Source organism: Macrotis lagotis, chromosome 4, assembly GCF_037893015.1.
Source record: "Macrotis lagotis isolate mMagLag1 chromosome 4, bilby.v1.9.chrom.fasta, whole genome shotgun sequence".
NCBI classification, from domain to species: Eukaryota; Metazoa; Chordata; class Mammalia; order Peramelemorphia; family Peramelidae; genus Macrotis; species Macrotis lagotis.
Window position 1 is genome coordinate 173,567,242 of NC_133661.1, and position 27,664 is coordinate 173,594,905.

At 36.6% G+C, this 27,664-nt stretch overlaps 1 protein-coding gene across 2 annotated transcripts in view; it reads left to right on the plus strand.

The window, feature by feature from the left end:
* The first annotated feature begins 23,989 nt into the window (after positions 1-23,989).
* TRPM7 (transient receptor potential cation channel subfamily M member 7) overlaps positions 23,990-27,664 on the plus strand; it is a 164,718-nt gene continuing 161,043 nt past the window's right edge. For both annotated transcript variants that reach the window (XM_074234686.1, XM_074234687.1), the window contains exon 1: positions 23,990-24,072. In XM_074234686.1, the coding sequence (XP_074090787.1) occupies positions 24,070-24,072 (3 nt within the window). In that variant the 5' untranslated portion in view covers positions 23,990-24,069. The remainder of the gene's footprint in view (positions 24,073-27,664) is intronic.

Here is a 27,664-nt window from a genome sequence, read left to right on the forward strand (position 1 = left end):
CAAGGAAAAAGAGTTCCAGAGCTTTTGATTAAACCAATATGGGGGGGAGGGGGGGAGCTGATTTTCTTTCCCTTTCTAATAGTCATGGTGATCCTTGTGGATGGTAAGTATAAAATGCCTTAAACCATCTATGGATTTATTCAGAATGATGAATTCCATTTTGGATGCATTGAGTTGTTGAATTGGAGATGTTTATGGGACTTTCAGTTAGAGATGTCCAGAGGCACTGGGCAGTAAAGAATTAGAAGTAAGTAAAAGATTGGATATGAAGATTTGCTTGCAGAGAGATAGTATTTGGACTCATTGGGATGAATGAGTTCACTTGAAAAAGAGTAAATAGAGAGAAGAAAAGGCAGGACCTAGGAGAGAGTCCTTGGGAACACTAGATACGAACAATGATCTCAGTTTTCACTGCTCCCTAATATCAAGTGAAGATGTTTTGTTTGTTTATAATTGATATTTTAAGGATGGGGGGGAGTCTATTTGCAGGCAGCAATGAATGGAGGTTAATAGTTAGAGGAAGGATCAGAGAGATAACTCCTACAGGAGATGAAGAAGTCAAGAACTCAAATAGAAAGACTGCCTTTATCCAAGGTAAAGCTCACTCCTTCCTGAGAAGTTGGAGCAAAAGAGGAAAAAGTTAAGTATTATAAGGAGATCTAAGATATAAAAATTTTTTATTTTTAAAATTTGTTTTGTTTTTAATTTATGGAATAAAACAAAAATTTTCATAGCACAGTATAATTTTAAAAAAGCATGATTATATACAAAACTTCAAATCTACTATACACCATTACACACTTATCATGTAAATTTCTTTTTCCCCCTTTTTTCTTCCCTTTTCTCCCTGCCTTAGAGATGGCTACCATTAGACACAATGGTAAAACTATTCTATACATATTTAAAATATGTATTCTATAATATGGAATTAAATTTAAAATATAATAAAATATAGAATTTAATATATAATAAAATATAGAATTTAAAATATAAAATATAGAATTGAGGAAAAGAGATATCAATATTCCAAATATGATATTACAGATATATACACTAAGTATGTATATATTTTATATACACATATTTCTCCTCCATTAAAATGTAATGTCTCTTTTGAGTTGGGATTATTTTATCCTTTGTATCTGTGGACACATAGGAGACACTCAATAAATGCTTTTTTTTTTTTTGCAAAGCAATAAGGTTAAGTGGCTTGCCCAAGGCCACACAGCTAGATAATTATTATGTGTCTGAGGCCAGATTTGAACTCAGGTACTCCTGACTCCAGGGCCAGTGCTCTATCCACTGTACCACCTAGCTGCCCCCAATAAATGCTATTGGATTAATTGATATTTATCATTAGTGATGCCAAATTGCAAGAACTGCTAAGGAAAAGGGAATATAGTTCTATACACCATAGCAGAATTTAATTTCCATTCATTTTATCTTTTCCTATGTGCCAACTAGATGCAGTTTCCTAAATGGGTGAGGGGAGACTAGAAGCAGTTCTGTCAGGCAATTGCTGTTCCCATGCTTCACCTTGTGGCCTCCTTTATCAATCCAAACAGCTATATGAATTCAACAGCCCTAACGGCAAACCTTCTTTTGTAGTATTTTTCATCTGGACTTACCTTCTCCTCCGATACTTAAAAGGATAAGGACCAGATTCTTTTCTCCTGGTACAACTGCACCCTGAGTCAGACTTTCATCTGAGACACTGCCTTTTCTCTCTGCCCCCCATTAGACTCTCCCATCTGCTGCCACCCCTCACTTCCCACCTGATTAGCTATTTTTGATCTGAATTAAATAACTCCTGTCTATGTGCAAGGCACTGGGGTAGGCATTGGAAATCAAAGATGTAAACAACATAGACCTTTGCTCTCAAGAAATTTAAAGTTGAATAACACATTAGAAATATATACAGTTCTTACAAATGATATATGGGAGATAAGTGTAAAATAGAATACTATGAGAAATCGAAGTAGAAAAAAATCGCTTTCACTTGAGGAATTTCAAAAAAGATTCATGGAGGAGGGAACATCTGAATTTGGTCTTTCAAGAAGAAAGGAACTTCAACAGGTAGAGTTGGGGGGATATATATATATACTAGTTATGAGGTTAGGTATGAGAAAAGGTATAGAGAAAGCAAGAAAAACAATGAGGACACAGGGCTCCAATTTGTTCAAAAGGAGAGTACATACACCTTGGAAAAATAATTTGAAGAAAGATTATGTGTAATCCTGAATGTCAGGATCAGGGATTTGTAATTTGCATTATAAGCAATGGGGAGCTACTAAAGATTTTTTAATAGTGAAATAAACTGATTAATGTTGGAGGAACAATGAAAGGGATCCAGACTATTACCTGAGGAATAAAGGTCCTGTTTAATCTTAGGAGAGTTATATAACTTTTGAGGGAAAAGCTCTCTTCTTTTTGGGTTTAATTGCTTACTACCGAGATAAGTTTAGATTTATTAAGCAGAATTGATGAATTTGAGAGCTGGAAAGGATTTCAGCAGCCCTCTAGTCTGACTCTAGTTACTCTAGTTACAAACAGTAACCCCGACCTGACAAGTGGTCAGCTAGCTTCTGCTTGAAGACCTCCAATGAAGGCAATCTACTGTCACCATAATTCACTTTTGAATAAATCTAATTGCTAGGAAATTTTCCCCTCATATTGAGTGTAACTTTGTCACTTTTAATAATATATTTTATTCTGCTTAATATTTCCCAAATTGCATGTTAACAAAAAAAGTTAACACTCATTTTTAAAAATTTTGATTTTCAAATTCCCTTCCTCACATCTTCCCCTTCTTGGGGATATAAAATATCCCCAAGATATAAATAATAATAATAAAACATCAATCATACAGATAAAGTCATGCAAATCATATTTCCATATTAGTCATAATGTAAAAGAAAACAGACAAAATAAATAAGTAAAACAAGAACAATAAAGCAAAAAAAAAAACACAAAAACTATCTCTTAGTAACTTCAGCATATCGTTCCCAGTTCTGGCCTTGGAACCAATTAGAACAAATCTAATCCCTCCTCATGATAGCCCTTTAAATACTTGGAGATAGCTATAATTCTATTACCATCATCATTTCCCACTCCAATCTTCTCTTATGTAGAACAGACATGTCCAATTCCTTTAAATTGATCCTTCTATGACATGCTCTCAATGTTCTCACTTTTTGGGGAACATTTCCAGACCTGTGTCTTTCTTTCTTTCTTAAACTATGGTACCCAGAACTGAACACAATTCTCCAGATAAGTTCTGACTAGGTAGGTTCAAAGCATGGATATTTTAAGTATCTAATGAGATAATAGTCATAAAGGACTTTACAGATCTTAAAGTGTTTTGTTAATGGCAGTTATATTATCAGCCTACATTCACTACACCTCCCATATGAATAAGTCCTATTCCTTGAGACTTCTTCTACACTCCTATTGAGTCCAAGCAATATTGATAAAGCAGTACAGGGGTGTGCAGGTAAATATATAACTGGGCTCTCCAGGGGAAAAAAAATTCATGCATATACATTTTAAGTTTAATTTGCTTTGTTAACATTTTTTAAAAGTCTGCACTCAATAAAGCAATAAGTCAAACCTTGATTTGTAGATTGTTGATTTCTAAGGTATAAATGCTCACCCTTTAATGTTTAATAAGCCAGTTTTATAAGCTAGCTAGAGCTGACTCCAGCATGTCTCTGAGTTCAGGACTGTCACCTGTTCTTTGAAGTCATGTCCCTGTTAATGTAGAGCAGATTCTTTTGACTTTTATATTACCTACTGGCAGATATTAATTTGCTATCCACTCCCAGATCTTTATCAGAACTACTTCTAACCATGCCTCTCTATCTTGTACTTATAAATTTTATTTTTTTTTACTCACGTGTAATACTTTACATCTTCCTTGGTGCTATTCCTGAGTACGCTTCATATTATTTATTTATACAAAAAATTTATTTTTTAATTTAAAAAAATTCATCATAATTCCCTTTCATCCCTGTCCCAATATATTAAGAAAGGCAGAAAAACAAGCATAATGAAACAAAACAAATTTATGTCCAAAATATATGTTTCAAATTGTACACCAGATCTATCACTTTTCATTAAAAGGGGGGTAGCATGTTTCATCAGGAGTCTTCTGGAGCTGTGATTGGCCATTGCTTTGATCCAAGTTCCTAGGCTTTCAAAATTATCTGTCTTTGCAATGTTGTTTTTATAATATACATTTTTCTATTTGTTCTGTTCACTTCATTCTGAATCAGTTCATATGCCTTCCTAGGTTGTCCTGATATCTTCATAACTTTCATCATTTCTGATCTGATCTGATGATGAAGCAGCACAAGAATATTTCATTATATTCATATATTATAATTTGTTTAACCATTCTCCAATTGATGGTCACCTTAGTTTCAAGAAACTCTTTGTATTTAAGGGAGCCAGTAGCAAAGCTAAGACCTAATGAAGTAGTTTAACCCTGAAGGAACCATGAACCTTTTGTCAGTAAAGAATTTCCTCAGGAATATTTACCCTATCCCTTCAAGTGATATAATCAATCTAACTCACCTATTCTTATCTTTTTTTTTTTAGGTTTTTGCAAGGCAAATAGGGTTAAGTGGCTTGCCCAAGGCCACACAGCTAGGTAATTATTAAGTGTCTGAGGTCAGATTTGAATCCAGGTACTCCAGACTCCAAGGCCTCTATCCACTGAGCCACCACCTAGCTGCCCCCACCTATTCTTATCTAAGTAGAAGGAGGAAAGAGATCTAATTGAAAAAATTCATCATAATATCTAAATGACTGCTAGCTCCTTATTCCACCCAGAGGTACTGGCATTTTTTAAAGAGAAAGTAATCTAATTCAAATGAATCTAATTGCTAAAATTTTAAAATTTCTAAAAAGTGAAATGAATACAAATTCAGACCCTGTGAAGGAGAATATTTTCTAGGTGACAGAGTGAATATGAGGCAAGCCAAAATAAATGTGGAGGAGATAGTTACCAATTAGAAAATCAGTCATAGCTTCTTCTCTTTCTCTCCTCTTTTTTTTTCTGCTTTAAAAAATATGCTCTATTGAGGCATTCTATCTATACAGCACAGTCATTTTCCATCCTCCCCCTCCAGCCTGAACACTTCCTTGTGACAGTGAAAAATAATTAAGAAAAAACTGTTTATACAGAGACTATTTAATTGTGTGTACAATATTCTATTCAAGTAGTCCCTCAATTATCTTCCATGAGGTATGTTTATACTTATCTATTCTTTATTGTTTTTTGGTTATTCAGAATTCAATTTTTTTATTTAGTGATTTGTTCATTTACATATTATTATGATCAGTTATCTTGTTTTTGCTTATTTTCCTCTCTATAAGATCACACATATATTATTATTTTTATATTTCTTTGAATTTCTCATAGCTGTCATTTCTTATTGAAAATTATTATTTTATTATGGTCACATGTCACAATTTTTTCAACCATTCCTTGAGTCCATAGGTTTTTCTTTAATATGAACCCAAAGATTCTCTTAAAGTTCCAAGTTTCTTTTTATTGTGACTCTCAGGGAAAAGGTTGTAGGCCTACATTAGTGGACCAGTAAAAGTGTTTGGTTACAATTTGAAACAATGAATTTAAAAGATATGTGTAAATTAAGCTGTTATAAGTCAGGGATTGTCTACATTATGAACAAGTGATATCTATTGCTTCCTTTCAGCTGGAAAAAAGGGGGATGCCTCCTCCTAACACTATAGGGACGCTGTAAAGATAAGTTTCACAATAAAGAAACCACTTTGATATAAGTAGATAACTGTAAAGCTATGCATTTTGACTAAAAAATCAATTGTAGGGGTGGCTAGGTGGTTCAGTGGATAGAGCACCAGCCTTGGAGTCAGGAGTACTTGGGTTCAAATCTGGTCTCAGACACTTAATAATTACCTAGCTGTGTGGCCTTGTGCAAGCCACTTAACCCCATTGCCTTGCAAAAACCTTATAAAAAAAATCACTTGTGCAAGCAAAGGATTGGGGAGATCTACTTTAAATGCAAATCACTTATAAAACCTAGGGCTTTTAGTAGGATGTTAAATTCAATTAGCTAACAGTGTGATATAGTTATGGTTATTTAACTTCCTTTCTTTACTCGGTGGAATTTATACATTATTACTATATATTTTTAAATGTTAGTATTGTAAAACTGAAATGGTGTTTTACCTCAATGAAAGATCACTTTCCTACAGACTATCAGACTGCCTTGGGGGGGGGGGGGGGAGTGGAGTGAGATTAGGGGAAAAATTGTAAAATTCAAAAAACAATTTAAAAAAAAAAAGAAAGACCACTTTCCTGAGGAAAAGACACCTAACAATGAATCATTAAAATAAAAAAAAGTTTTAAAAACCCTTCAGAGAAGCAAATTGATCTGTTAGTAATAACATATAAGTATATTCATGCATCCCCAGATAAGTCCTTCATTCCAGTTGTGTAAATGGGTTTAGTTGAAATATTTGAAAACAGAAATTTGAGAGGTCCAAAAAGAAACACTAGATTTGGAACCAGAAAAACAAGTTGCTGTTTAAAGATTTTCTGGGATGTCATGCTAGACCATCACAAGAGAGCATGGTAGTTGATTACTTTGTGAATAACTAGACTTAGAATTAATTCAAATATTGTAGATTGTCCAGAGGCTAGGAAAAAATATCCCTGGAGAAGTATGATCCTTGTGGAGGAGGTCAGGTGATGAAAAGAAGGTTACTTTTATAGGTAAAGGAGGTTGCTTTAAGCTGTGCCGGCCCATAGTGTCTAGATTATAGTTGTCAAAGAAAATGATTTCCATGCTCTATTACTGTTGTCTGTCAGCAACGTTTTGTGGAATTTTTTATATATTTTCTTCAGGGAGTTCCCCCAACCTGTTTCCCAGATCAGTTATTTTTGATAATAGATCTATTTTCTTCTATATGTTTAATATTTTTTTGTTGGTACTGTTATTTATTTTTGTATCATGGAGTCATGTTTATACTCTTTTTTTTTTCCAGAGACTTTAATACTTAGATAAGATTTTCCAATTTTTGTTCTAGGTGAAATATTCTTTTAATTTTTTACCTACAAACTTTTATTTCAGTCCTAATTTCAATTCTTAATTATTGCTGAAGCAAGGGGTAGGAGAGACAACTGACCTCTTTACAACATTTCACATCACCATCTTATGCAGAAATCTATGTTTTATTCACGGATAAGTTTAATTATTATAGCTTCATAGCATTTAAGTCGGTTTGTTTATTTTGCTATTTATTTTGTTGTAGTCATTGAGTATATTATTTTCCCTAGTTCTCTGCTTTCTTCAGTCTATTTTAATTCATATAATTTTTTCATGCTTTCTGAATTCTTTATGTTTATTATTCTAAAAGAGCAATAATATTCCATTTCATTGTAATTGATATTGGAATTTATTTTGTCATTTCCCATTTGAAGGATATTTACCTTCTTTCTAGGTCTTTGCTACCATAAATTTGTGCTTTGACTATATAACATATATAAGAACATACTCTCAGTCGCCTTCAATGTCTTTGGGTTGTTTGACTATCAGTGGGATTGTTGGGTCAAGGAACATGGATAAGTTAGTTACTTTTTTAGTTTAATTTAAAGTTGTCTTCAAAAATTATTGAACAAATTCACAACCTAACCAATAGAGCATGAGTATTTCAGCAATATTTCCAAACTGATTATTTCCATATTTTATAATTTTTTGAGTTTACTGGGTGTAAAGTAAAACACTCACTGGAGATGCTGAAAGAACACTCAGTAAGCATTTGGTTTAAGGCTAGCTTGGACTAGATGGCCTCTGAGATATCTCCAAATTGTGAGATATTGTGAAAAAAAAATTCTATGATACTATGAAAACAGAGAGGAGGGGACATTTAAGTGGATTATCTTTTCTCCTTAAAGGTCAAAAAGGTTTATTTAAATATCATTGTAGTATGAATATAAGTGTGTGTGTGTGTGTGTGTGTGTGTGTGTGTGTGTGTGTGTGTGTGTGTGTGTGTGTGTGTGTAGGGAAAAAAAGAGTAAAGGAAGTTGGAAGTCACTGATCCTCTAAAGGGCTTAGCATCAGCAATATCAATGACATAAACCTCCATGAGAGTATGAGCAGTAAAGAATGGTTTAGGAGCATGAGAAGTTCCCTGGAGGATCACACTCCACAGGACTGGGCTAGCTTTACTGGATAACAAGCAACTCAACTGAGTAAAGGGTGAGATATTCAGGAGTATTTGGAAAATGTAAGGAAAAGTAAGGAAATGTAACTGTAGTGGGAGGACTAGTAATAATGTTTGTCCTTCATTTTTAAATGTGACCTTGACATCAGGGAGGTGGTTCTATGGCAAGCAAGTGAATTGAATTTGAGTATGGGGGAGTTGTACTAAGTCATCAGTCTCACTTTCCCCTCCAGAGCCATCTGGGTCCAGTGGCCAGATATGAATCAGGATGACTGGAGATGGCCTTGGATGTGAAGCAAAGTTAAGTGACTTGCCCAAGGTCACACAGCTAACAAGCATCAAGTATTTGAGGTTGGATTTGAACTCCCTGTCTTCCTGATTCCAAGACCTATAATCTATCCACAGTACCTCCTAGCTGCCCTTGAAAGGCTGGTAGTTCAGAGACCAGAGATAAGGTACTGAGGGATATGTTGATGATGGGCAGTAGCTCAAAGACTTAATCTTTTCAGACTAGGACAAAAATTCATTGTTTTGTTAATAGTGGCTTGTCCTTTCCAGTGAGGGGCCAGGTGCTTTAAAGATCATTGATCACATCTCAATAACTTGAACAGTGGGATGGGGTTAGAGCTTATATTGCCTTGAGTAATGTTAAATATAAGCTACATAGTCAGTGTAGAGAGCAAACAGTTTTCTGTACAATATTTCCTTTACTTCATTCCCCATTAAAACAATTTAGGACCAAATTCATTTGGAAGTTGAAGCAAAGGTCTCTTTTTTCTGAAATTCATTACAGCTGAAAGGGGACTTAGAGCTGTCCCTGTCTAACACATCCCATTTGAGGGGAAGTTGAGGTGCGTCCAAGAACTGGGTGAGACAATAATCAAGATAACTCTCAAGTTTAGGTATAGGATGATATTCAGCTTGGGCCACTTATATTCTGGAGGAAACTTCACAAGAAAGATTAAACACTGCTCCCATCAGTGAGTTGTCTTTGCCAGAAAAGAGAAGTTAGAAGTTAGTACTTTTTTTATTTTTCCTGGATACATAAAAAACCCCAACAAGTTTTAGCATTTATTTTTAAAACTTTGAGATGCAAATTCTCTTCCTGATTCCCAGCCCACCCCCACCCACATTGAGAAAGCAAACTATTTGATATAGGTTAAAAATGAGTAGCATACAAAACATTTCCATAATAGCCTTGTTATGAAAGTTATGAAAGTAGACATAAGTAGACATAACACCCCCCCAAAAAAAGAAGCCCCAAGAAAAATAAAGTACAAAAAAAGCACGCTTCATATGGAGAGATTCTTTATCATAGATTCTTCAGAGTTGTCTTAGCATTGCCAAGAAAAGGTAAGTCATTTACAGCTGATCATCCCACAATATTGCTGTTACTTTGAATATAGTACAATTCCTATTGTGTCTGCTCATGTGAGTCTTTCCAGGTTTTACTGAGAATATCCTTACTTTTGCAAGGCAATGGGGTTAAGTAACTTGCCTAAGGTCACACAGTTAAGTAGTACTAAGTGTTTGAGAACAGATTTGAACTCAGTTCCTCCTGACTCCAGGATAGGTGTTCTATCTACTGTATCACCTAACTGGTCCCTTGTTACCTCTTTTATGTGAAATAACTTATCCCATTCTCCCTCCCCCTTTCCCTTTCTCCCAGTACATTCCTCTCTCATTGCTTGACATCTTTTTTTTTTTTGCAAGGCAAATGGGGTTAAGTGGCTTGCCCAAGGCCACACAGTTAGGTAATTATTAAGTGTCTGAGACTGGATTTGAACCCAGGTACTCCTGACTCCACTTTATCCATTGCAGCACCTAGCCACCCCTACATCTTTTTAAATATATTACCCTTTCATATTCAACTCCCACCTGTGCCTTGTTTATATATGCTGCTTATAACTTATTTATATATGCTCCTTATAACTGTCCTAATAAATGATAAAATTCATATGAGTTATCAATATCCTCTTCCATGCAGGAATATAAGCAGTTCAACATCATTAAATCCCTTATGATTTGCCTTTCCTATTTACCTTTTTAATGCTACACTTGAGACTCATATTTGAAGATCAAATTTTCTATTCAGTTTCAGGTCTTTTCATCAGGAAAGTCTGAAAGTTTCCTGTTTCATTGAATGTCCATCTTTTCCCCTGAAATAGTATGCTCGGTTTTGCTGGATTGTATTGATTCTTGATTGTAATCCAATCTCTTTTGCCTTCTGAAATATCATATTCCAAGTCCTATGATCCCTTGATATAAAAGTTGCTAATTCTTGTATTGTCCCAACTGTGGCTCCATGATAATTGGATTGGATTGTTTCTTTCTGACTACTTGCAATATTTTCTCCTTGACCTGGGCACTCTGAAATTTAATTTTAATATTCCTGGCAGTTTTCATTTTGGGATCTTTCAGGAGGTGATAGGTGAATTCTTTCAATTTCTATTTTACCCTCTGCTCCTAGAATATGAGGGCAGTTTTCCTTGATAATTTATTGAAAAATGATGTCTAGATTCTTTTTTGATCATAACTTTCAAGTAGTTCAATGATTTTTCAATTTAAATATTTTAATTGTTTTTTCAATTACATGTAACAGTAGTTTTCACTATTTTTGCAAGATTTTGAGTTTTATCTTTTTTCCCCCTCTCCTGACAGAAAACAATCTATTATATGCTCTACATGTATAACTATGCTAAACCTAGATTCAAATTAATCAGATTGTAAAAGAAGAATCAAATTCAAATAGAATTAAAAAACATTAGAGAGGGAAAAAAAAGACAATACATAAGACAACCTAAAATATAATAAAATAAAAAAAAATACATAAGACAGCTTTTGATTGTCTGCATTTAAATTCCACAGTTCTTTCTCTGGATTTGGATGGTATTTTTAAAAATTAATTAATTAATTTTGAATTTTACAATTTTTTCCCCTAATTTCACTTCCCCCCCACCCCCCACAGAAGGCATTATTAGTCTTTACATTGTTTCCATGGTATACATTGATCTAATTTGAATGTGATGAGAGAGAAATCATATCCTTAAAGAAAAAAATTAAGTATAAAAGATAGTAAAATTGCATAATAAGATAATTTTTTTAAAATTAAAGATAATAGTCTTTGGTCTTTGTTCAAAATTCACAATTCTTTTCTCTGGATACAGATGGTATTCTCCACTGCAGATATCCCAAAATTGTGCCTGATTGTTGCACTGATGGAATGAGCAAGTCCATTAAGGTTGATCATCTGTTTTGATTCTTTCTGGTTTAGGTAATCTGTACCATATTGGTGTTATAGAAGGAATTTTGCAGAACTCCTTCTTCACCTATTTTTTCAAATATTTTGTAGAGAATTGAAACTAATTGTTCCTTGAGATTTTTTCTTAGGGAGTTAATTGATGGTTTGTTCAATATCATTTTCTGAGATGGAATTATTTAAATATTAAATTTCCTCCTTTTTTAACCTGGGCAGTTTATGTTCATCCATTTCACTTAGATTGTCAAATGTATTTGTGTAGTTGGACAAAAATAACTCTGAATTATTACTTTAATTTTCTCCTCATTGGTGGTTAAATTTGCCTTTTTCATTTTTGATAATGGTAATTTGATTTTCTTCTTTCTTTTCATAAAATCAAATAAATCAAAGATTTATCTAGGTTATGTTTTTTTCTTAAAACCAACTCTTAGTTTTATTTATTAGTTCAATAGTTTTCTTACTTTCATTACATTCATTTCATCTTCAAATTTTTAGAATTAATATTTTCATATTAATCGGGGACATTTAATTTGTTCTTTCTCTAGCTTTTTTAGTTGCATATCCAATTCACTGCTCTCCTCTTTCTCTGTTTTATTCATGCATGAATTTAGAGATATAATATTTCCCCTTATAAATGCTTTAGCTATATTCCACAAGCTCTTTTTTATGATTGGTTGATCCACTCATTCTTTAAAATTAAGTTATTTAGTTTTCAATGAATTTTAGTTCTATTTCTCCATGACCCTTTATTGCACATGATTTGATTTATAATCTGAAAAGAATGCATTTGTTTATTAGATTTTTATGCTCTAATATATGGTCAATTTTTGTGTAGGTACCATATATCACATAAAAGGTATATTTTTTTCTTTCTTCATTCAGTTTTCTCCAGTGGTCTATCATATCTAACTTTTCTAATATTCTATTTATCTCTTTAACTTCATTTTTTTTTAATTTCATGGTTAGATTTATTTAATTCTGGGAGAGGAAGATTGAGGTCCCCTACCAGTATAGCAATCTATGTCTTCCTGTAACTCATTTACTTCTGTAAGAATTTGAATGCTATACTGCTTGGTGCATACATGTTTAGATTTTAAATTACTTCACTCATCTTTTAGGAGAATGTAGTTTACTTCTTTCTTTTTTAATGAGATCTATTTTTGCAATTGCTTTGTCTGAGATAAGGATTACTACTGCTTTTTTTTTACTTCAGCTGAAGCATAATATATTCTGCTCCAATTCTTTTACCTTTACTCTACTCAAATGTGTTTCTTATGAGCAACATACTGTAGGATTCTAGTTTTTAATCCATTTGCATTTTATTGGAGAATTCATCCCATTCATATATACTATATATATTATATATATATAATATATATATACTATAATTGCTAACTCTTTATTAACCTCTGCTATCTCCCCTCCCTATTTACTTTTTTCCCCTCCCTTCACCTTATCCCTCCTCACCAGTGTTTTGCTCCCTCAATTTGTCCTCCCTTCTATCAGTCACTCTCCTTTTTCTTCCCACTTTCCTTTTCTCCTTCTTCCATTCCTACCTTCTATTAGTCCCCTTTCCCTCCCCCCCCCCTCCCCCTCCTAATACTTGAGGGATAAGATAAATTTCTAAACCCAACTGAATGTATTTGTTATTCCCTCTTTAAGCCAAATCTGATAAGATTCAAGTAGTTCTCACTCCCTTCTTTCTTTCCCTCTGCTGTAATAGGTCTTTTTTGCCTCCTCATGTGTTATAATTTACTCCATTCTGCCTTCCCCTTCTATCTCATTGCACTCCCCACCTTTTTTTAATGTCTTAATTTTTTTTAAATCATTCTGTCAGAATCAACTTACGTCCATATCTTCAGCCTAAGTATACTCCTTCTAAACAGTTACAATTTTCAAGAATTATGAGAATCTTCCTCCCAGGTAAGGATGTAACCAGTTTAATATTATTGAATAATAGTCTTTTTCTTTTCCTGTTTATCTTTTCCTGTATCTCTTAAGTCTCCTGTTTGAAAATCAAATTTTCTGTTCAGCACTGGTCTTTTCATCAGGAAAGCTTGGAAGTTACCTATTTTATTAAATGTCCATCTTTTCCCCGGAAAGAGTATTTCAATCCTGCTGGGTAGTTGATTCTTAGTATTAATCCAAGTTCCCTTGCCCTCTGGAATATCAAGCCTTTAACGCTGATACAGTCAAAATTGCTTTTTTCTGGCCACTTACAGGATTTTTCTCCTTGATCAGATAATTCTGGAGTTTGGCTATGACATTCTTTGGCATTTTCATTTTGGAATTCCTTCGGGGAGGTGATCAGCAGATTCTTTCAATGACTATTTTCCCCTTTAGTTCCAGGTTGTTAGGATAGTTTTTCTTGATGATTTCCTGAAGAATGGTATACAGGCTCTTTTTTTGATCCTAACTTCCAGGTAGTCCAATTATTCTTAAATTATCTCCCCTGGATCTGTTTTCTAGGTCAGTTGGTTTACATTTTCTTGTTTTCTTTAATTTTTTTTTTATTTTGGCTAACAGATGCTTGGTTTTTCATGAAATCATTAGTTTTCATGAGGCCTATCCTATTTCTCGAGGAGGTATTTTCTTCATTTAGCTTTTACATTTCCTTTTCCATTTGGTCAATTTTATTTTTAAAAGTTATTATCTTTTTCCAATTGTATTTTCAAAGGATTTGTTTTCTTCTGTCACTTTTTGTTGCAAGATATTCATTTTCTCTTGCATTTTCCCTCCTAATTTTTCCAAGTGATTTTTTTTTTCTTGTTTATCTTCTGTACTTTATTTTTTTAGGTTTGTTTTTTTTTTTTTTTGCAAGGCAAATGGGGTTAAGTGGCTTGCTCAAGGCCACACAGCTAGGTAATTATTAAGTGTCTGAGACCAGATTTGAACCCAGGTACTCCTGACTCCAAGGCCGGTGTTTTATCCACTACGCCATTTAGCCACCCCTCCATTTGATTTTTAAAACCCTTTCTGAGCTCTTCTAAGAAGTCTTCCTGGGTTGGAGAACAATTCATATTCTCCTCCATAGCTTCTCATGTAGCATCCCTTCTGCTCTCATTTTCTGAGCTTATGTTTAACCCATCATTAACTCCATGACCTCTGCTTTTCTCTGTCCTTTCTTATTCACTTTGAATTTGTTACCTATCCCAAGGATCTTGTGTTGGGGTAAGGGCTTGTTTTCAGACCTTCAGGTGTTAAGAATCCTAAAGGCTTGCTAACTGGCCTGGGCTTTAGATGTTAGGAACTCTAAGGGGTTGCTCAGTGTACTGACTGGAAATGGACACCTGAGGCTCTCTCTATCTCTGGGTCATCTATGCTGGGGATGTCAGCCACTTTCTCCCTACAGTAGAAACACTTGGAGCTATCTCCCACAGGCAGCCCAGTCACTGAGCTAGGCTGTTAGGCTCGAAGTGCCAGGGACTCTCTCTTTGGATAGACTATCAACACTGGGGAAGTTAATTACCCTGGTCTGTTGGGAAAGGTAGGAACACCCAGGGTTGTTGCCAGGCTGTTTTTGCTGCTCACCAGGCCTTCATCCTTGCTAGGAACACCAAAGGCTCACTGTCAGGGTTGGGCCATCCAGTTCTGTTGTAAAGGCAATATAGAGATGTCCCAGCAAGCTGGAGCCACCCACTGTATAGCCAAGTCCTAATTCCAAAGCCTCTGCTATCATAGTAAAGGATCTCAGGTTAGGTCTCCCCATCCTTTGCCTCACCCTGCTACCTGAGTGCTAGTTCTGTTCTCTGTCCTAGGCTCATCCATGCTCCCCTGTGACAGATCTTCTAGAAGAGGTTTCGCTCTGATCTTTTGGGCTTTCTGTCACTCCAGGAGACTTTTCCTGTTGACCTTCCAAGTAGTTCTTGGCAATTTCTGGGCTGAGATATCTGGAAACCACTGCATCTGATTCAATCATTCACTGTCTCTTCCTGGATTGTGGGGACCAGTTCTCTCAGGTGTGGTAAATAGTCTTAGGCTGGAAAATAATTTCACTCAGTCTTTTTGTGGGATCTACTATTCTAGAATTTGCTTAGAAGCATTATTTAAAGGTATTAGGAGTGGTTTGGGGAAGAAGTCAGGCAAGTTCCTGCCTTTACTCTGCCACCTTGATTCTTCCATGAAGTTAGTAAATAATGAGAGAAAATTTGATAAGACAGGTGGGATCAGTGGACAGACTGCAAAAGTATGGACTTGACAATTGATCCAAAAGAGAAATAGATAAAGCACTAATTAAACATTTCCTTTAAATAATTTAATTAGTTGATGGATAAAAGATTGAAAATGTAAAAACTCCAGAACTAATCCAAAAGGGAAATAAGTAGAAGATAAAGCATGCATTAAATACTTACTATCTTAAAGGCACAATGCTGAGGTCAGAGAATATAAATATAAACCAGCAAATCAATCTTTGTTTTCAAGAATCCTATCTTCTAGAGCTAGAAAACAACATGTATAGTGGAGTTGGAAAGAGGTGTGATGAATTGGGGTGAGTTGAAATAGAGTTAATTCATCTGTACTAACTTTATGACTTCAGAGATTTGTTATATCATCAGCATTTTCAGAATTCTCTTCTTTGATAAACCTCTCTGCTACTTAGTAAAAAAAACTTCTAAAGTTGCTGTTGCCAAAAGAAATTATCACTTAGTAGCCAGACTTTTGGTGATAAGCCTCTCCACTTAGTCTGGTGCTTAGATGATGTACATTCCTTTTCTGGGCCTACACACAATATCTTTTCAGTTAATTATGATCTGCCAGTACTTGTATTCTATCTATATAACCTCTGAGAACTCATCTCTATACCACAAGATATCAGACTTGGATTTTGGAAATAACAAGATTAAGAAGCTCAAATGATGAAAATCTTGGGTTAAAAAGATTAATCTAGTAGAAACATATAGGATTGACTTTTTTTTGTATAGATATATTTTTTGTTCATGTAATTTATTTACTTCTCTGTGTATAAGTTCCCCCTCCCCTAACCTATCCTCCTAGAGGAAAATGTAGAGTCCTTGAAAGCAGCAACTGTTTCATTTTGTCTTTTTTTAAAACTCCAGTTACACGCACAGCATGTGGGATAAAGTAGATGCTTATAATAAGTTCTTGTTGAAGTGAATTGAACAATGAGGAAATACCAGGACACTTGAAGACCATTTAAATCTAGGTTTACAGCAATAAGGGCCTGAGGAGTGGCAGTATTCTGAACCAGCTGGATCACTGAGTTGTTTTGCTGCCAATTAGACAATTATTTGGGACAGAAGCAATACTAAGCCTAGGGGCAAGAAATAGCCTTGCCAGAATAAAGATAATAGGACAGGTTGTAACTACTGTTTCTGATGTAACTACCGTACTGGAAAACTACTTTACAACAAAAAGTAGGAAATTAAATACTCTTGAAGTCAGATAGTCAGGCAATGAGGTGGATGTATAAAATAGAGTCTAGAACAAAAAATGCAGATGAGGGGGCAGCTAGGTGGCAGTTAGGTGGCAGCTAGGTGATGCAGTGGATAGACCATCAGCCCTGGAGTCAGGAGCACCTGAGTTCAAACCTGGCTTCAGACACTTAATAATTAATTACCTAGCTGTGTGGCCTTGGGCAAGTCACTCAACCCCACTGCCTTGCTAAAAACCAAAAAAAAAAATGCAGATAAAGTCTCAAGTCTGAGAAATCAAATGTTGGCTAGAGAATCTACAGAATAAATTCAAGAAATGAGTTAAATCAAAGAGCAGCCTGAAATACAGCTCAGAGTTTGGCTAGGTGCTGTAAAATGGGATTACTCCAAAAGCTGAATTTCTGCTTTCTATATTCAGATAGTCCATCCTTGAAAGGCATTTCCTCTTGTATTAAAAGGAACTTTACACATCTTTAACCTTAAATTTTCACACTCTGTGTTAATGTAGCCAGAGTAATAGATTCAGGATATCTTTGAGATTTTAACAAAAGAAATCTGGACTAAGGAGGGTGGGGGGGAAGGAGGTTGATTTGATTCCAATAAGAGAAGAAGGATCTGAACTTCTTAACTGGTGCCTAAGAATTCTGTTGGAAAAAAATGGTTCATCACCTTATGCTTGGACTACTGTCAGTCTACTGGTGGGTCTATTTGTTTCAAGTCTTTACCTACTGCAATTCAACCTTTATTAAGCCACTGGAATGATTTTCCTAAAGTTCAGGTCCAACCATGTCTCCCTCCCCTTCTTTCTTGCCCCTCCCTCAATCCAATAAACTCCAGTGGTTCCCTATTGCATCCAGGATCATGTACAAAATGCTGTTTGGTATTTAGTAACCTAATGTGCTCATGCTTTTCCAGTCCCTTATACTTCACTCCTCATATATATCTTCTATCCAGTGACAATGACCTCCTGACTGTTCCATAAATAAGACATTGTATCTCTAGGCTCCAGGCATTTCCTTTGGCTGCTCCCCACACCTGGAATATGATCCTTCAAACTTCCAATTAGCTTCCCTGACTTCCTTTTAGGACCAACTAAAATCCAATCTTTTACTGAAGCCTTCCCCAATTCATCTCAATTCCATTGCCTTCCCTCTGTTATTTCCTATATATTCTGTTCATAGCTTATTTTTTGTATGTACATATGTGTGTGTATAGACATCTATATATCTGCACTCATCTATCTATCTATCTATCTATCTGGTTTTTGAATGTTGTCTGTCCCATTAGAGTGTTAAGTTCCTTGAAGACAGGGATTGTCTTTTGTCTCTTTTAGTATCCTTAATACTTAGCTTACTATCTGGCACATAGTAGAGGATTAATCCATGTCTATTAATTGATTGATTTTGATCAACTTTTTTTCTTTCCTTTAAAAATTCTTTGTTACAAGGGATGGCTCACAGGGTGCAGCATGAGACAGGGAAAGGGAATTATATTCAGAAATAAAACATAAGTTAGCAATTTTTAACAATTTTTTTAAAGAGAAAAATCAATGAAATTCTGTATGAATATATATATACATACATATATATATATATATATATATCAGAAGTAAAGAAAGGAGTAGAATCAAAAATAATTGCAAGGTTGTGAGTCTTTTGCACTAAATGGTAAATACCACTGTAAATAAACAGAGAAATTAGGAGGAAATCCTTGAAAGGGAAATACTTTAGAATTTTAGTTCTAGAAATATTAAGTTTAAAGAATGACATGAAATGGAATCCTTAAAAAGAAGATTGTCAGGCTAGGTGTTGTAGTGGATTAAGCACTGGCCTTGGAGTCAGGAGTCCCTGGGTTCAAATCAGGTCTCAGACACTTAATAATTACCTAGCTGTGTGGCCTTGGGCAAGCCACTTAACCCCATTTGTCTTGCAAAAACCTAAAAAAAGAAGAGAGATAGCAAGATCAGACAATAAGATAGTTTTTTTCCCCAAAATTTAAGATAATATATTGTCCTTGGTCTTTGTTCAAACTCCACAGTTGTTTCTAGCCCAAAATTGTCCCTGATTGTTGGACTGATGGAATGAGCAAGTCCATCAAGGTTGATCATTGCCCCCCATGTTGCTGTTAGGGTGTACAGTGTTTTTCTGGTTCTGTTGATCTCACACAGCATCAGTTCATGCAAATCCCTCCAGGCTTCCCTGAATTCCCATCCCTCCTGGTTTCTAACAGAACAATAGTGTTCCATGACAAATACCACAGTTTAAGCCATTCCCCAGTTGAAGGACATTCATTCAATTTCCAATTCTTTGCCACCACAAACAGGGCTGCTATGAATATTTTTGTACAAGTGATGTTTTTTACCCTTTTTCATCATTTCTTCAGAGTATGGACCCAGTACACTGAATGATTTTGATGGTGCCTCCCCACATGCTGAGGATCTGGCTTCTTGAGAAGTACTCATTACATGAAATAGATATGTTTTGGTTCCAGTGTGCTAACCACATGATTAGCAGAAGCATTTTTTGGATTGACTGTAAATCAGAGCCATGGAACTCTTCAAGAGGACTTAAGTCAACTTCAGTTTAGTCTCGATTAGTCATTTTTCCCTTTAGCTATGGGGAGCTACATAGTACAATGGGTAGAGCATTTTGTCCTAAAGTAGGGAGAACTTAAATTCAAATGTAGCCTCAGACACTAGCTGTGTGATTTTGGGTAAGCCTCTTAATGCTATCCAGGGCTATCTCCAGTTGTCCTGATTCATATCTGGCCACTGGACATAGACGGCTCTGGAGGAGAAAGTGAGACTGGTGACAGCAGAGCACCCCTCTAACTCAAATTTCACATTGCTTTTGAATTATCTTTTGGACTTCTTTGTTAGCAGCATTAGGTAAGAGATAGCAAAGTAGAGAGGCCCCACATGATCCTATGAATAGGTGTCTGAGTTCTTTGCCTAAGTGTTGTCCTGTCATTTTAGGTGAGGAGAACAGTATCCTGTTGTCCCAGCACCTGGGTTTTTGTAATCTCCAAAAAAGGAGCTTTGAGAAAAAACCGGAATCACTGAGATAAGGATTCATCTAGAAGTCTTTTGGCATCTGGTTATGAACAAATAGGGACCAAATTTATGTTAGTGTGCTGAGTGAACCTATTCTCCTCAAAGAAGGAAGCAAATTAGGGAAGAGTATATCCCTAAAGTTTTGGAGGCATGTTTATACTAGTTTTCTTGCTGTATCTTTGAAGTAAATGTCCTTTTATAAAAACTAATTATTGATAAATGGTTAAATGAAATTGGGGTGCCCATTCCAGGTATTTAACAATAGGGGGAGCATGGCTGATGGGAACTTTAGTCAATGGCAGTAGAGAAGAAATATTCCCAAACCTTTCAGGATATGTTGGAATCCACATGAGAGTTGTAATCTGCATGTCTATAGAACAGTGATCCAGAGCAAACTGGATCTGGACATAAAATCTAAACATCTAAACATTTTAGCCTGGTGTTCAAATCTGTTGTCAGCCTATGTGCTTAATTTCATTTATTTCCCTTTCCTTCCTCAAATGAATTTAGAATCTGGTTAAAATGATCTACTCCTCTCCATCCTGTTTTATCTACCCAAATCTAAGTTAGGGACTAAGAAATTCCACATCTTCTATGAAGACTTAATTAGTCACCTCAAACAACATGGATCTCTCCCTCCAAGGAATTCCTGTGGCACAACTCTTGGGTGACAAAATTAGAAAGCAAGATCAGATAGTGGATCTGCTTCATCTCTCCTGAAAGATTATAAACTCCTCCAGGGCAATTTCTTATATCTCTTTGTATCTTTCACAATGCCTGGCATAGTAGGCACTCCATTAAATATTTAAATAAATAAATGAATGACTTTTGCTCTTTCAAGAACAATTTTAAGATTGTTTTGTCCCACTATACAGAGTGTTTTTTGTTTGCCTTTCCTGGACTTTCCATGTAAACTCCCATTCTTCTGAAAACTGAGAAAAAGTGCTAAGAATGAGAGTATCTTGCTTTATATGATTCCTTAGTTTGTGAAGACTGGCTTTAGTCCAGACAGGATTTGAGGGCCGGAGCTGATTGATAGGTGCATCTGTTTACTGTGGAGAGTGATTGCCTGAGGCTATCATAGGGCTGTTTTTTTTTTTTTCTCGGTGGTAGATCTGAGACAGTCTTTCAATACAACTACTCAACTACTGCAGAACTAGGAATCTAGATTTTCTTTTCAAAGTCTATTGAGATGAAGGAGGCTATTACAGACTGTAAGTACTTATTGAATAATGAAACCCTGTGTTTCAATATACTTTTTAAAACCGCTTGCAAGCACTGTGTGTGTGTGTGTATGTACATAATTTATGTAGATGTATATCATTTGATATATGTATATATATATCATTTGAAATTAAATCTTGGATCAACAAATACATTGTCAAGAAAGGATCTCTTGACCATCAGCTTCAAATAAAAAAAAAATTTATGTTATTTGGAATATTGGATATTTGAAGAGGGTATGTTATTTTATGGATCAATAAAATAAAACTGAATTCATTTATTATGGCAAGGCTTTTAGCGTTAGGACAATCCCTTTCTTCCTATCTATTTTCTCCTTAAAAAACTAAATATTCAGATTTATTGAGTAAATGCCAGTCAGAGTTTAAACATTACCAAAACAAAAGGTTGGGGGCAGGGATAGTAAGAAGCAGGAATGTGTTTACTGTGGGCTGTTAAACAAGGGAAAGGAATCCAGCAAGCAAGCAAGAAACAAGTATTAAATGCCCATTATATGCTTGGCATTGGTGACACAGAGAAAGAAACAAGCCCTTGAGAAAAGAGACCATGTTCTAATTGGGTAGAAAAGAATCTCTAAAGATCCATTTGGCATAAATTGAATATGAAAGTATAGTTTAGTACAAGGTTGTTTTTAGTACAAAGTAGTTTGGTACAAAGTTATTTTGGAGGAAGAGCTCTAATTGTTAAAATGATTAAAAAAGGCTTTCCTGAAGAAGAGTGTTTCATCAGTTTCTTTAAGGAGAGGAACTCTGAGACAGGTAAGGAGAAAGTGTATGCAGGAATGTGAAAAAGTCACAGAAACTGGGAGATAAATGCATCCTGTGTAAGGAAGTGAAAGGAGGGTAGTTTGACAGGATCACAGATTGTGACTAAATGAAAAGCTTATTAAGAGCTTAGTGTGTGCAAAGCACTGTGTTTAGTGCTGGGTGTAAAAAAAGAAAAACAGTCCCTGGTCTTAAAAGAGTTCATAGAGGAGACAACTCACATTCAGGGAAAGAGTGAAATGTCAAATGAAACTAATTAATTGTGAGAATGTACTAGAATTAGGAGAGGTTAGGAAAGGCTTTCTCTAGAAGGTGGGATTTTAGTTAGGCCTTTAGTTAGGAGAACATTTCAATCTCCAGCTGTATACAACCAGAAAAAGTGCCTAGATTTGAGAGAGCTGTTTATTTTTCATGGAACAGCAAGGAGACAGGTGTCCCTGGAGTGAGGTGAAAGAAGACTGGAAAGATAGGCAAAATACTGTGTGGGAAGAGAGGTGAAGATCTGGCAACTCATTGGATGTGTGGGATGAGGGAGAGGAAAGGCATTTTGAGATTTCTGCATAGTTTCTGGTCCAGAATTCAATTGTCAACTGTCAATAAACATTTTCTATATTAGTTGCTTGTTTGATAAAGAGGCAGTCTGCTTTCAAAGAGTTTAATTTGGAGAGATAGGACACATGCAAAAGAAAAATTTAAACCTTTGGTCTACAACCAACAGTATGGAAATAGAGCATAGCATGGCATTTTTACAGAATAAATTATTTTGACTAGAGCAGAATGGTCAGGTGAATAATGAGAAATGAGTCGAAGTTAGGTTAGAAGTTGATTGTGAAAGACCTTTAATTTCAGGCTGGGTTATTTCAATTTTACACTTCATGAAGGAGAAGCTACTGAAGCTTTTGAGAATGGAGATGTGAACAAGGAAGATCATTTAGGAAGACAGGAGTCGGTGGAGCCGGAGGAAAAGTGAGGAGATCATTAAATAAATATTTATTCAGCACCTACTGTGCCCAGAGAACTGGGTGAGCTATAACCTTCTTGGAGTTTACAATCTAGTAGGGTGATGACACATCATCTCTATGGGGGTTTTGAAGTTCATGGCTCCACCCTCTCATCAAATGGAGAGAGAGACTGGTGAAGGGTGGAGTACGGAGGCTAATGGGCCATTTCAGGGTGATGATGTATAACCCAACAATGAATTTCCCGGGGTATGGTGGAAAAGTCAGGCAAGTCCTAAAAGCCTGCAGTGAAGGTGAGAAATAATATATTCCCAGTTGAACTCCCGCCTTAAGTGGAAATTTTGGATTTTTGTGGCTCCACCTTCAGGATCATGGGATAACCCATGCCAGGGGAGGAGGGGGGGAATCAATACCGAGGGGCTCCAAAAGGGAGATGACGTTTAATCCAACAGTGAACTTCCCAAGGGATGGGGGGAAAATGAGAATTCCGCCACTAGTGCAGCCAGGGGAGAAAAACGAGGAGCGAGGGGGGCTCCGGACGCCATGAAGGGGAAGGGGGTCCTGGCCCACCACTGTCTCGGGGGGCTGCAGGCCCTCGGAGCCTGCTCACGTGGCTCCTGCTTCCAGACGGAGGCCTTCGAGGAGGGCCTGGGCGGGAAGGCACGCGGGTCCCCAGTGCTCGGGCTCCCGCCGTGGCGCAGCCCCCCGCGGTCAGCGCGCCCCTGAGGAGACCGCGACGAAGGCGAGATGGGGCCGGACCCAAACCAAAAAGCCAAGTGCGAAAAGCCCGACTCCGGAAGGCGGAGGGGGGGGGGGGGGAGCGAGGCGCGGGCCGGGGCCGTGGGCGCCGGGTCACGTGACCGGCGCCCCGGCGGCGGCGCGCATGACGCGTCGCTCACGTGGTGTGTCTCCGGCTCCGTCAAGCGGCGGAGGCGGGCGCGGGCGCGGGCGCGTCCCTGTGGCCAGTCACCCGCAGGAGTTGGTCGCACAATTATGAAAGACTCGGCTTCTGCTGCTGCTGCTGCTTCTAGCGCCGGAGCTGAGTCGGTCCTGAGGAGGCGTCCCCGGGCTGTTCCCGTCGGGCGGCCTTTGCTGCCGCCTTCGGAGACGCTTCCCGATAGATGGCTGCAGGCCGCGGAGGAGGAGGAGGTGGAGCCGCTGCCCTTCCGGAGTCCGCCCCGTGAGGAGAATGGTACGGGACCCGCACAGGCCCGGCCGGGGCTGTGGAGGGGGCGCCGGGGACCGGCCGGCTGGCAGGCGGCGGGGGAGGCGCGAACGCGCGGACCTCCCGGGCGCAGACCCCGGCGCGCCAGCCGCCGCCGCCGCCGGCCTACCCCGCTGCCCCCGCGCCAGCTGCGGGCAGATGTGGCGGCCAAGCTTGCAGCCGCGGCCTCGGGGGAAGGTGCCGGGAGGCGGGGAGAGGGAGGGAGGGAGGGAGAGACAGACAGACAGACAGACAGAGGAGGGGGACAAAAAGGGGCCCGCGCCGCCAGGCTTCCCTCCCAGCTAGCGCCGAGTTTCCGACGCTTACCACGGTTTTTACCCTGAAATGGTAGCGCTCTCTCTCTCTCTCTCTCTCTCTCTCTCTCTCTCTCTCTCTCTCTTTTTGCACGACTAAAGTCATTCGATGAGGTTACTGCAGAAAGGACCACAAGGTGATGATGAGCGGTGCCAGGATGAAGCCTTATCCGCTGCCCTAGAGGGCGAGTTGCATTCTAAACACAAAGTGTGGAGAGAGGGAACTGAACGGAGGAGGGAGAAAGAGGTGCATTGCAGTCATCCCACAGGAGTTTTTTTTTTTTTTTTTGCCTGGCAGCAGGTGTGAAGGATTTGTTTGCGAATGACCCCGGACCCGTGTATTCTAGTGGTAGTGGGCACATCTTGCAAATATTTTTTATTATGTTTACCCTGAATATCGTAGTTTATTTTTGTAGCTAGTAGTGGCAGTCGCACTCCTGGACTTGAACTGTTGTTTTAAAGTACAGTAAAATCTTGTTAAGAGAGGAACATACAAAACCGTGGAATTGGTTATACACCAGTCAGAGATACTCGGTCGTTCCAGTTAACTTTAATTTGGAACTCGGTGTGAGTCCGTTTTTCTTTCTAATTTTAATTGCATCAAATACATGAATAAGGTTCACTAAAGAGGCTAAATGTTACATTGTGAAGTTGTCATCACCTTGGAAGACTGGCTTGATCTCTACAAAATAGTCTTAGCTTTGTTTGATGGAACCTTCCATGTTCTTTGGGGTGCAGAGAGACTTTTTGAAGGAAGAATTTTAATTATTTAAAATTTAATTTTACTGTTGATTTAAAACCCCGAAGTGACAATTTAGCCGATTCAGACTTCCATTCATCTTCCTTTAAAGGAAGAAAAAAAAAGCATCTTTTCTGTCAGTAGACTTTGCATTTTACTGCAAAACTTATTAAAAAAAAAAGACTCATTTCCAGCCTGCCTCCATAAATTTTTCCCCTCTGGTCATAACAAGTTCATACTAGATTGCAAAATCAATGGGAGTTTATCCCTCACCCAGTCAGCTCCAAAAATTTCTTTTACTTCTTCTGCCCTTTTCATTCATCTCCTAGAAACTTCTTTGTCTTAGATATCTCCCACCCTCAATAATCTGTGCATTTACTTTTCTTCATGAAACTTAATATAGTCTCATCTTAATAATCACTTTTTAACACATTTACTATTTTTCTTCCTTGGAAATAGCACCCAACGGAATTGAGAAATGAAAAAGGGCATTTTTTTTTTTTTATCTTTTAGACTGTTCTCTTCTTGAGAACAATTTTCTTCAGTTTTTTTCTGGGAACTTCCTTACAGTTCAGGTTACCTAAATGTTTCTTGAATATATATTAGAAAACCTAGTTCCTGTTTTAAAAAAAACTTTTTGAGGTTAAAATGTATTGTCTTTAAGGGCAATAGTTTTTACTTTGAGAATCAAAACTAAAGAAAATTTCAGAACTACTTTAAAAATGTAGATTAGATTATAATTAGATATGATTTTTAAAATTTGATTTTTATCCATTTTTTTCTACTATTGCAGGAGTACCTGCAAGTGTCTCTTAGGATATGTTTGTTAATAAAATTACATTAAAATTCTGGCATTATTCCCCCTCCCACTTAGCCAGCTGGAATACATGTAATATAATTTTTAAGTTAATGTTAATATTTTATTTCATCAGTCAAAGGTTAATGATAAGAAAGTTTAAGTTGACAAAGTTTTAACCTAAATTCAGAAAATATCCATAAGTATTCTGTATTCTAAATACTTGATTACCGGAAGAATGTGCATATGTATTCCATATTGGTACAGCAGTATATTCATATAAGAACTTGAAATTGTAAACTTCCAGTTAGGGGATGGAATTTTTCCTACTGACAGAAATTAATATAGTATTTCTTAATCTTTTTTTCTCATTAATCCCCTAAAGTCACCACTTTAAGTTTGCTCCCTTGGTATTGTTTTCGCTTAGACAAAAAATGAGAAGAATTAGTCATGGACAGAACCTGTTAGAATTTTTGCTTGTATCATTTACAGTGACTTGACCTTTGGATGTTTAATGTGGAGAAAATTTTGAATCCCCTCATTCATTGGTTTTGAAATATGAGTTCAAAATGGTTTGAAATATTTAACATGGTTTTAAAAATCGTTTTATTCCTCCATAGAATAATAATTGAATTTATTTTTGAATTGTTTTGTTCAGTTCTCTTAATTCTCAAGAGATTTTGGGACTTATTTAAATATAGATATTGATTTATGGTAGTAGGTATCAATATACTCTATTGACATGAAAATTAATAAGCCTTGGTTCTTTACCTTGCTCAACTATGAACTTTTCAAGTCACAAAATTTTTTATGATTGTTACTGTTGACTATTTATAAAAATAAATATGCAGATACTTTAATATTGTTCCTAAGACCAAGTCAAACAGTTTTAAAGAGACTTGGATTTTCTTAGCCTCCTATAAACTTGTAAACAAATTACCTTACCCTTTTAGAAACTTTAGTTTCCTCCTTAGTAGATCAAGTATGGTAGTAATATTAGTCCTGTCTACCCCAGGATTGTTACAGAGCTCAAAAAAAATGTGTGTTGGGGGACCACCCCCAGTACCTTTTCAGGAAGTTCATATTATCAAAACTTTTTAGTAGTAAGACTAAGATGTCATTTACTTATTCAAACAGTCTACCCTTTTCCAATTACATAGCTTTTTTGAGACTAGATTTTCTTCTATACTTCAATCAGAACAACTGTTTTAGATTGAATGGAGAAACAGATAGAAGAATCTTAACTGTCTTCTAGCAAGCCAGGCAATTAAAGAGATGTGCAAAAGTATGTAAAACAGTACCACTCTTCTCATTAAGATTTTTTTTGGGTTTTTTTGGAAAACAGTTATTTCTCTTCTCACTAAGGTTTTTTTTTGAGGGGGGGATAGTTATTTCTCATTTAAATATTTCTGTAATGTTTATAATTCTCTTAAGCTGTTCTCATACCTGAAACTCCCTCTGTTGCTCCAATTACTGACCCCCCCTTGTTTTAAGAACCTACTAAAAAAGCCTTTCCCAATCTCTTAATTCTAGTTCTTTCTCTCTGTTAATTATTCCCTATTTATCATGTATATGTTTGCTTTGCATATATTTGTGTGAATATTTGCTCCTTTATTACACTGCAAGTTCCCTGGAGGCAGGGACTATCTTTTGCTTCTGGTATAGTGCTTGGCACAATTTACTGATTTATCTTTTAAATGAATTAATAAGCTATCAGTTTCAATTTCTAAT